We start from the raw sequence: 10,234 nt of genomic DNA, 5'->3' as shown, positions 1-10,234 counted from the left end.
TTCATTAAATGTTATCGGGCACATCATGCTTAATGCCTTTATAGACTTGCCTTTCTCGGTAACACACAAATTAGATGTGCTCGGTTTTCTGTCTTCAATTCCACGTGTTCTCTTCTTTGGGTATTTTACCCAATACAATATTAACTAACCAAAACTGTAACAAATAACAAACCTACCGAAAAAATTCGAATGACGCTTATTTTCACCCCAACTTTAACGGGAAGAAGAGATGTTGCTTATTTTCGATAGTAGAGGATAAATATCATCATTTTCCGAATAAAAAAGGAGGTAGAAGAAAAAAAATGAGAAAAGAAAGAAGAGGAGAGTGGTGGGGTCAGGAGTACACGCTGTCTTCAGGCAATTCCATGTGCACACATGGCGTTATGCTCATATTACTCCTCTTCTCTTCCCTTTCTTCTTCCCCTGCACCAAACCAAAAAGACTTTGGCTTTTTCCCTCTCTTTGGCTTTATTAATTTATTCCTCCCTCTAAAACTAGTATTCACCCCTACGGAACAATCACAATCATATTACCCAAAGAAACAATCAAATATTCAGGTTTATGAACACAGAGAAAAAAGGGGAAGCAGAAAACGAAATGGAGAAGAGCAGTGATGGGTTTGTAAGAGCTGATCAGATTGATTTGAAGAGTTTGGATGAACAACTGGAGAAGCACCTTAACAGAGCATGGACTATGGAAAAGAAGAAACCATTCGATGATTCGTGCATTAATTACACTACCGCCACCGCCACCGCCACTGCTGCTGCCCTCTCTTTATCTTCCTCCGTCAAGCCCAAGAAAAGATACGACTGGGAAATTGACCCTTCCAAGCTTATCATCAAAAGTGTCATTGCTCGTGGCACTTTTGGTACCGTCCACCGTGGCATTTACGACGGCCAAGATGTTGCCGGTCAGTCACCTACCTGTTTTTTAACCATAACTCAAAAACAAATCTGTTCAATGGTTTCTGGGTGATACAGTTACTCATTTACTTTTGATTTTTCGTTTTTGTTTCCTCTAAAAAAAAAAATTATTATTATCATTATTATTGTTATTATCTATTTTAACTTTTTTGGAGGGGCAGAGAGGGAACCGCGTGAGGAGGTGTGTCGCAGCATTTCTGGGACTGTCGGTCCATTTTCCTTTTATATTGTTAAGAAGTTATTTTCTTTTCACTTTTATCCTATCCTTTTATTTAGTTTTAGTGCATGGATCATGCTATCATGAAGAGTAGGTACTAGGAACTTAAACAGAATTGATGGTAAAAAAGTGATTCATGCGTTTACAATTTTTGGAAAGTCATTAATTCTTTAATAACTAGTGGAAAAATTGTGCTCAGTGTTAATTTTGTGGGCCTATTCATGGTTCAATTTTAATGTTCCCTACCTCCCTATAGGCTGCTGAACTACTACTCCCTCCTTTTCAAAAATGGACTAATAAGGAAACAGTGTCAATCTTTTTGAAATGGAGGTAACTTTATTCAAGGTTTGCTATGCATGGTTGCTGTTTTTATTAGTTTTCTTCATCAGGTTGTATTGTGATTTTGATGGTCTGTCATTTGAGTGTATTCGTATGGAATCCGTGAATAATGGCACGGGTTTGGATTGAATTGTGCAAGTTGCAGATTGCATTAACTTGGCTGGTCTTCATATTGCTGTATTTCTGAACTTTCATGTGATCCTATCTGTTATTCAAGTAATAAAGTAATCGAAAACACTAATGCTTGTCATCTTGATCCTACTACTCTGGATCTCATTTTCTAGCTCTCTCATCATTTTTGGTTTTCTGTTTTTGTTTTTATGTTCTTGCTTTAAATAGCGTTTTGGTGTTAAATGTGGTTGTCGTTGTCACTGCTACAGGGCCTTAACAAATTTGCTTGTCCAAAAATTGTCCATTTTTCTAGTTCAAACTTTTTAACAAATTTTGGAATGATTTAATGACTACCATAAATTAGTGTTCTTGCTAACTTGTTTCTCGTTAACATTCCTCAGTGAAACTACTGGACTGGGGGGAAGAGGGCCACAGAACAGATGCTGAAATAGCATCACTAAGGGCAGCTTTTACTCAGGAAGTTTCAGTGTGGCATAAGCTTGACCATTCTAATGTTACAAAGGTGACATTCAACCTATAAACTTTTTATGAGGGAATGATTTAAAACCTCTCGGATACTACTGCTTCTGCATGAAACTTCAGTTCCTGTCACGGGCTAAAACTTTGATGGTCCATCTACTAATAATTTCCAGTCTAAACTACCTTTTACTCAGTTTATACTTTTTGCACTGCTTTTGGAACAAAGTGTGGACATAGTGCTTGTAGAGAACTTCAACAATAGCAATGCCATTGTAATATGCATGATGAGCCTCTATCTTTCCATTTCATGGCCAAGAAACTTCGTCTAGCTAGTTTGGTGGTGATTAGCTATTGTAAATCACAGCTTGCTCAAGATGTGTACATATTTTAAAGAAATTAATTATTAGATATTTAAGGTAAGATACTATGTTTTAGATTTTAACCAATTAAAAACATGAGAGATGGTGGTTCTACAGTAGGAAAGAGATTATAGTGGATAAATAAATTTAGTCCTGTGATTACTGAAGTCAGTAGTGAGAATATGGACATTAATTATCCTTTTTGCTATATTAGCAGATTCTTATTAGTAGTACCGAAAAATATGTGAGTCATGCTCGTGTCACCTCCTAAATTTGAATTTGATGACAAGTTATATGTGTATCAAAAGTGTGCTTATCTTTGCGTCACGAATATGAGTGTTCCACTATTCTGTCAAATTGCTGAAGCTTTGCAGAAGGCTGTCTTTTTAATTCAGTTTTGTAACTTTTGCATGAGGTGTTCCTTATAGGAATTAGTAGCTACTTATGACGGGTAACTCAATAAACAGAGCAATACCTCCCAAAAAGAGAAGAACAAAAGAAACAACATATCGACTTCTATAAGTCACGTAAATAGTCACAGTATTTTTGAGCTTATAATGGTAGGTTGTGATGATTTTCTATTATGAAAATGAGAAAAAGGCTGATCTTGGGAAATTTAGCAAGCTCTTGATAGGTTGATGGTGGAAATCAGAACTTCATATTGACAAGGACTACCTAGACACCACTACCTAACTTTTCAAAGCGGGAATAAGGAAAAAAGAATATTCCGTATATAGGCCAACTTGAATAGATGAACCTTAAACTCCAATCATCAGGATACAAGGCTGTAAGTTGTAATAGTGTCTTTTTGAATTTTGTTTACAATCTTGACAAGTTATAATTTGGTAGTCAAGTTCTGATCTCTTATATATATTGATCTACTTGAGCTATCATGTTGCATGGAGTATATAAAACATTTTGATTCTGAAAACATTCTTGCAAGGACAAAAGACATCTTATGTGTTATTTCTGGTTTAAACAAATGAAATACAAAATTAATTCATTGATGTACCAGAAACCTTTATGGTGAAGGGGTGAAAGCATGATGCTTGAAGGACAGTTAAGGGTGATGTGAAGCATGCCTATACCTATTCGTTGGCTGTAGCAAATGACTGCAATTTCAAATTTGTGTTAATTTTACAGGCTCCTGTTTATAATGATCTACGATGTCTGTGCTGGTTGGATGCCTAATCTTTAGTGTTGTATTTCATTCACAACATAAAGGCCGTTGGACTATGGAAACTGCAGATGTCCAAAGTCTTATCTCATGTCATAGCATACCAACTGATTGTTGCTTAGATTTACCCATACTTCTTTTTCCACATAATACAACTAATATATCTCTCCAATCTCACAGTTCATCGGAGCAACCATGGGCTCTTCTGGGCTAAATGTACAAACAGAAAATGGTCACATTGGCATGCCTAGTAACATATGCTGCGTCATAGTGGAGTACCTTCCGGGCGGTGCATTAAAATCTTACCTTATCAAGAACAGAAGAAAGAAGCTAGCATTCAAAGTAGTTGTGCAGATTGCACTTGATATGGCCAGAGGGTAAATTGGAGCTCTGACTTTTTCTCATGTATTTTAAACCCCTCTGAATTATATATACAATTTATCATTTACTGAACTGAGGTCAATCATTTGAACTTTTTTAGGTTAAGTTACCTTCACTCTGAGAAGATTGTGCATAGAGATGTCAAGACAGAGAATATGCTATTGGATAAGACACGTACAGTAAAAATTGCAGATTTTGGGGTTGCTCGCGTTGAGGCCTCTAATCCCAATGACATGACCGGGGAGACTGGAACCCTTGGATATATGGCTCCTGAGGTAATTCTGGAAGTGGAGTAGGATTCACCTCTCCATGAATGTCTTTCATTCATGTCAGTAATCTGTCTGGTCATTTCTGTTCTTTTGATGGATTAAGCAGATTCAGCGTATATAAAGCTTTTTCTTGGTATTCTTGCTTGCAAATGTTCCCTTATTTTTCACCAAGATTCATTCGTCAACTTGTGTACAATGCATAAGTGTGCAAGAGACACATGCTATGAGCCTTGATCTAACTTACTACAGAACACAATGTTCGGTGTTGATTTTTCGAAATAAGCTAAATCTTTTCCTATTGCAATCCCCATCTTTTTCTCACCTGGAGGAAGAGTGACGTGAATGTAGGGATTTTAACCCCCAAAATCGAGTGAATTAGTGAAAGAAAGTGTTGGATAAACTTTTTAAAATGCTGGGAAAGCAAGAATGAAAACATTGCAAATGAAAGAGTTGTACTTTACATCCGCTGTTGCTGAATTGTTGAATGCTCAAACTACAGGTTCTCAATGGCAATCCATACAATAGAAAATGCGATGTTTACAGTTTTGGCATATGTGTGTGGGAGATCTACTGCTGTGACATGCCATATTCTAATCTCAGCTTCTCAGAAGTAACTTCAGCTGTGGTTTGCCAGGTAAAGCCTCCAACTTTTTAGCACTTTTTGGATATAAGTAATGACATGTGAAGATTGAATAACACAGATAGACAAGAATGTATAGTTACTGGTTTCTTCTTGATCATCTGCCTTTGCCTCCTTGATAACTGCGGTTTCTGTTGTGCCACACAGAATCTGAGACCAGAAATACCAAGGTGTTGCCCTAGTTCCCTTGCTAATGTAATGAAGAGATGTTGGGACGCTAACCCTGACAAGCGGCCTGAGATGAACGAGGTAGCATCCATGATAGAGGCTATTGATACATCAAAAGGCGGAGGAATGATTCCCGCTGATCAACAACAGGGTTGTTTGTGTTTCCGAAAGTATCGTGGGCCTTGAAGCTTGTAGCTCAAGCAGACATGCAGAAGTAGGTAAATTCTATCTCAATTTCCAAATATTTGACGAAGGAAGTGAACTTGCAGAGCCAGAATATTTTCGCGGTTCTATTGGGAAGCTGTGTACATGCATTCTCTTGGTTGATGTAACTAAAAGCTTATACATTCATGTCTTCTTTTCCATTTGTTTTCTTCCTTTTTTTCTTTTTCCTTATAATATATCCATTGTTTCTTTTCTTTTTTATTTCTGGGAAATTTTCAAATATGTCATCAAGTTGGCTTCTGTAGGTTGGGTGATGGAATTGACACTGCTTTCTTCTCATGTCAATACATTTATTTATATAACAGTAGTAGTCATAAACATTTAGGCTAAAATGAAATTCTTTTTTTTTTTTTTTCTGTTTTCTTTTCAGTCGTGAGTCAATAGCATGGTAGCCTAGTTGTACTTTCCAGGATTTTTTTTGCTATACATGGGGAATGGGAAGGGGAAATAGAGAGTTTTCTACTTTGATAACACAATTCCTAATGTGTAGAAAAAAAAAATAAGAAGCTAAAAGCATAAGAAATATTTACACAATCAAGTCGCAGAAACTGCATTTACACAGATAATGAACTCTAATAATTGACCGGTAACCTAGAAAAGTAGTAAGCAATCTGCTATAACGCGCTAATTGTACTGATAATAATTAAAAATTCCTTACACTATCGGTAAAGCTAACTTAAATCCTAAATTGAACTAAATTAGGGTGTGGTGTTCCCTGGAAGTTCAATTTCACTTGACTTTCCATCATCGTCCCAGTTGGTGGAGCGATAATATGTTGCATAAAGGATGAGCTGAAGTGCTCCAGATAACGCTCCCAGGCCATTAGGTACCTATTATTATCAAACAATACAGATTCAAAATGCTATTATCATGCTTTAGATTATGTAGTAAACCAGTAATGTACATGAATTAGCAATATATTCAGTATCGAAGAATAAGAAAATGAATTTAATTACCAAGATGTAGGGATCAAATTTGAGGAATGCATAGGCGAACCAAATACATCCATTAGCAAAGTTTGCAAGTGACAGGAAAAATGGCATGTATTTCACACTCTTGGTGCTGATGACTCGACGCTAAAAGAAAACAGCAAATGTTAGTAATTAGTGCATACATATGGCAAATTAAAAATTGAATGTAAAAAAAGAAGAAGGATTCCAATAGACAAATTAATACCATGACGGTGAGGGGCGAAGTGTACATAAGAATATTGAAAATGACAGCCAATATTCCAACAAGCATGGATCTGGACTTGGTATCATGGAGGAAAGTAAGCGTAACGAAAATGACGATCGCCACAAATATTACTTCAATTATCAAAGCAATTATAATCCTCCGCTGATATACATTATTTAAAAACACATGTTAGTTCAATTTAATTCGGAAAATACACAATATAATTAAATAATTAAAAGTGTACATAATAAAATACGTACACGTTTTGGCCATTCGGAATAGATAAAGAAGATTGAGACATAAATTAATTCTATAACAAGACCGATGCCGTTAATGGTGATGACCAGAAGGCTATCTGGATGAACAAAGGGCATTCCATAAAATATCCACACTGCACAATTTAGAACAGTAGCAACATAAGGGTCTGGTCTGAATTGCATCACCGTCTTTACTTTCCATATTTTAATGAACGTTGGCCTGCCAAAAAAATACAGCTAAATGTTTGAAGGATCAAAGATATATACTTTATTATTCATAAATTCATAATGCACATTATTGCAGAGGACTTACACAGGGGATAGGAAGAGGAAGAAAGATATAACATTTCCTGCATTAATTATGCATGGAAAAGAAATGTTAATTAGTTGATATATATATAACTTAAAAACCGGTATTGATGAATATTGGATAGTACGTAAGACACATACCAATAATTCCAACAATCGTCCTTATTGTCTCTGTATTCGCCATCTATCTGATTAATGCTCGAAATAGAAGATCATAAAGGAAATTAAAACGAGCTGAAGATGCAACAGAAAAGCTAAGACAAGGCAAATGGCAAAGGGAGACTAATAAAATCGGTGAATTTCAGGCAGGAGATCATGTTTTGGATATGGATTGTATATTGGAAAGTACGTATATCACTTGCAACTTGTATGCATTAATAACGCATCTCTCAAATACTATAGGACAAACATCAAATTCTTAAGTACCAACAATAGATGATCAAATTTTCCTGTTTTCAGTTAATTTCATACTGAAAACAAATAGATACAAAGAAAAAAGGTCGAGTGATCGTAGCTTTTTTCGCGGCTGTACGCATCCCATGCATGCAACGTTATCCACAAAATTTTCAAGAGCAACGGCAATATTACGGTAATGCTAGTGACCACAAATTTTTCCGTTAAATTTTGCGGCTACTTATCCTAATCCACTTACCTACTAATTATCTCACTAGCAAACCTGCCTATGGTAGTGACTATGCACGATCCACTGTTTTCCAAAGCATATATTTATAAAAACAAATATTCAATTACTCTTGAAAACCATTTTGCACATATAAAAGGGAGTCCTACGTTCTTCCTTCTTATGATATTCCTTTTTGATCGATCCAGCCTGATTAGAGTGGAGCAGCTACTCGTGAAAATTAGAAGTAATGTGTGAAAAGGATATTTCCAACGTTATGTTTAAGCTCAAACTTTTCCTCCAACTTTGCATGAATATATTTGGTAGTACAACGTTTTTATAACGAATTTGTTATTTCTAATTTTCAGATAATAAGTTCCAAATAATAATTATGCATTCACAAAATTAGAGAATGACGACAGTTGGATTTATAATGTAGTTTATAGACGCCTGAATTAATTTGATCAAAGAAAGGGAGGGTAATGACATGTAGCAACTGTGGTGAACTTGGACACAATGCTAAAGGATGTGCAAAGGTAATCAATACTATAACTCTTTCTATCATTATTTTTCTTTCAACATCTAATAAAAGCATTCTTTCTTACTAACAACACTCTAAAGGAAAGCTGCCCATTGGAGGTAAGAAGAAGGGAAAGTAGACAAAAAGAAAGAGAACTTTACTTGATGAAGCTACTGATGATGAACAGCCCAGATCTCCCTCTCATGCACCAGTGCCACAAGAAGCCAGTGATGAGGAAATTCCCTTGTCAGCCCCTCAGCCAAGTCAACTTATTCAAACAAGTCAATCCAGCAACTTCTTGTATATGACAACCCCTTCAGTGCAGAGGCAAGAACCAAGTTGCAGTGCCTTTGCGGACTTTGACTACCCAGACTTTGATACGGAGCCTGAAATAGCTATAAGGCCAAGAAGTATCTCTGAGGCAAAGACTAGACTACAATTGAGGTAACTACAAAGTACAACAATTGGAACAAGGTCAATTGAATTTGTTGGTGATGCCAGTGATGTGAGTGAGCCATCAAAACTTCCATTCTCACCAAAGAAGCTGCAATGGCAGGGAATAATTTGTTATTATTGGTAACCAGCTTAACAAACAAAGATTGGCCAAGTTGAAAGCAAAGAAGGGTAATGGGAAGAAGTAGACTTAATGCAATTTGGTGTGCTGGAATATGGAGCTATTAAACTCTATTATGGTTGTTTATTCTTGGTTGTGATGTAATTATTGCTAGGCAAGTAAACTTGTTATTTTTGGTTGTGTGACTGTTTAGTTAGTGACCTGTTAACTTGGATGTCATGTTATCACTTGGTTGTGTAATTGTTTGGGGTAATAAGTTGACATCCCCTTGTTTGGGGTTTAATATAGTTTGATTGTTTAGTTAGGGAAACTTGGATGTCATGTTATCACTTGGTTGTGATATGTTTTTGGGGTGTTAATGTGATATACCCTTGTGAATGAAGCAACTATTAGTTTATGAATTTAAATGTTCGTTTCATTGTTATTCATTATCCAATTTATAGATGATGTCCAACCCCTTAATTGTCTAAGATTTAGGAATATGCAGGGTCATCATTATAATATACTGTCCAGATTTTCACAGAGACAATGCTTTCAACACATACAATTTGTGTGTTTTGTAACTGCTATGTTCATCAACCCATATCTCGGAATCTGCAAGTTATCACTATGTAACTGCTATGTAACATCACCTAATAATATAGCAGGTTCATCACAATTGGTTCCCTCAAATACATACACAATGATGGCTATGAACACATACAACATCAACAAATAATATAGCTTCCAACAAAATCCATAAAACTAAGATTACATTAACTAATGTAAATGGTTCAAAACAAAATACATAACACCAACATTACATCAACAAAATGATAATAAAGATGCACCTATTCAAACGAGAAGAAAACTAAAACAATACATATTCACTAAAAAAGATCACAACAATAAACATCAACAAGATTCACAAAAATTCACTTTATCATCGACGTCGCAACAAATCCAACAAAAGGTTCCTATGAAACCATAAGCATCATCCTCGTCTTCAAACCCTTCTCTTCCAATTTCATTAGTTTTGCAACTTCAGCTTGGTGTAGAGCCTCCATGGCAATTAATTCTTCTTTCAATTTATCCCTATCAATTTTAATCGCTTACCAAGACGATGTTAAATCTTTAGTTGTAACCAAATCACTGTTCAAGGAGATTTCATCTTCACATTCAAAATAACCACAAGAACGATTTTATCGAACACAAAAAAGACTATAATTTAGAGACTATAATTTAGAGAAAACTGATAATAATTTAGAGCTTTTGTTAAATAATCACTAACCTTAGGCTTTGGGCATTTATAAAATCGCCTTCTAGGGTTAAATGGAGTTGTTGAAGTGAAATGGTTTGCAATGATGCCACAACGACACCTAATTTGGGATGAACAGCTTCCTTGTGACAGTGAAGGCTAAGGAAAATAGGATTGGGGTCGGGTGAATGATGGTAGGCTATAATCTCATGTTTTAGTCGATTATTATATTCTAATTTATTGCACTTTAATT

At 35.7% G+C, this 10,234-nt stretch overlaps 2 protein-coding genes across 3 annotated transcripts; one reads left to right on the top strand and one right to left on the bottom strand.

Annotated features, from left to right (window-relative positions):
• The first annotated feature begins 304 nt into the window (after positions 1–304).
• On the top strand, positions 305–5,591 carry LOC104102926 (serine/threonine-protein kinase 52-like). The gene is made up of 6 exons (XM_009610768.4): positions 305–910; positions 1,992–2,113; positions 3,787–3,983; positions 4,088–4,262; positions 4,756–4,890; positions 5,044–5,591. The coding sequence occupies exons 1-6, from the start codon at positions 562–564 to the stop codon at positions 5,248–5,250; spliced, it is 1,185 nt and encodes a 394-aa protein (XP_009609063.1). The 5' UTR covers positions 305–561; the 3' UTR covers positions 5,251–5,591.
• Positions 5,592–5,797: 206 nt separating this feature from the next.
• On the bottom strand, positions 5,798–7,481 carry LOC104102927 (bidirectional sugar transporter SWEET5). 2 transcript variants are annotated; one of them, XM_009610769.4, is made up of 6 exons: positions 7,173–7,481; positions 7,036–7,072; positions 6,726–6,942; positions 6,466–6,627; positions 6,246–6,365; positions 5,798–6,119 (listed from the first exon to the last, which is right to left on the bottom strand). In XM_009610769.4, the coding sequence occupies exons 1-6, from the start codon at positions 7,213–7,215 to the stop codon at positions 5,988–5,990; spliced, it is 711 nt and encodes a 236-aa protein (XP_009609064.1). In that variant the 5' UTR covers positions 7,216–7,481; the 3' UTR covers positions 5,798–5,987. The 2 variants fall into 2 exon arrangements, with proteins under 2 accessions (XP_009609064.1, XP_033513776.1); XM_033657885.2 differs by having other exon boundaries at positions 6,726–6,959; positions 7,173–7,257.
• Between the last annotated feature and the right edge of the window lie 2,753 nt (positions 7,482–10,234).

This window comes from Nicotiana tomentosiformis, chromosome 3 (genome assembly GCF_000390325.3).
Source record: "Nicotiana tomentosiformis chromosome 3, ASM39032v3, whole genome shotgun sequence".
Taxonomy (NCBI): Eukaryota; Viridiplantae; Streptophyta; class Magnoliopsida; order Solanales; family Solanaceae; genus Nicotiana; species Nicotiana tomentosiformis.
This window is presented reverse-complemented; position numbering and strand designations above follow the sequence as displayed.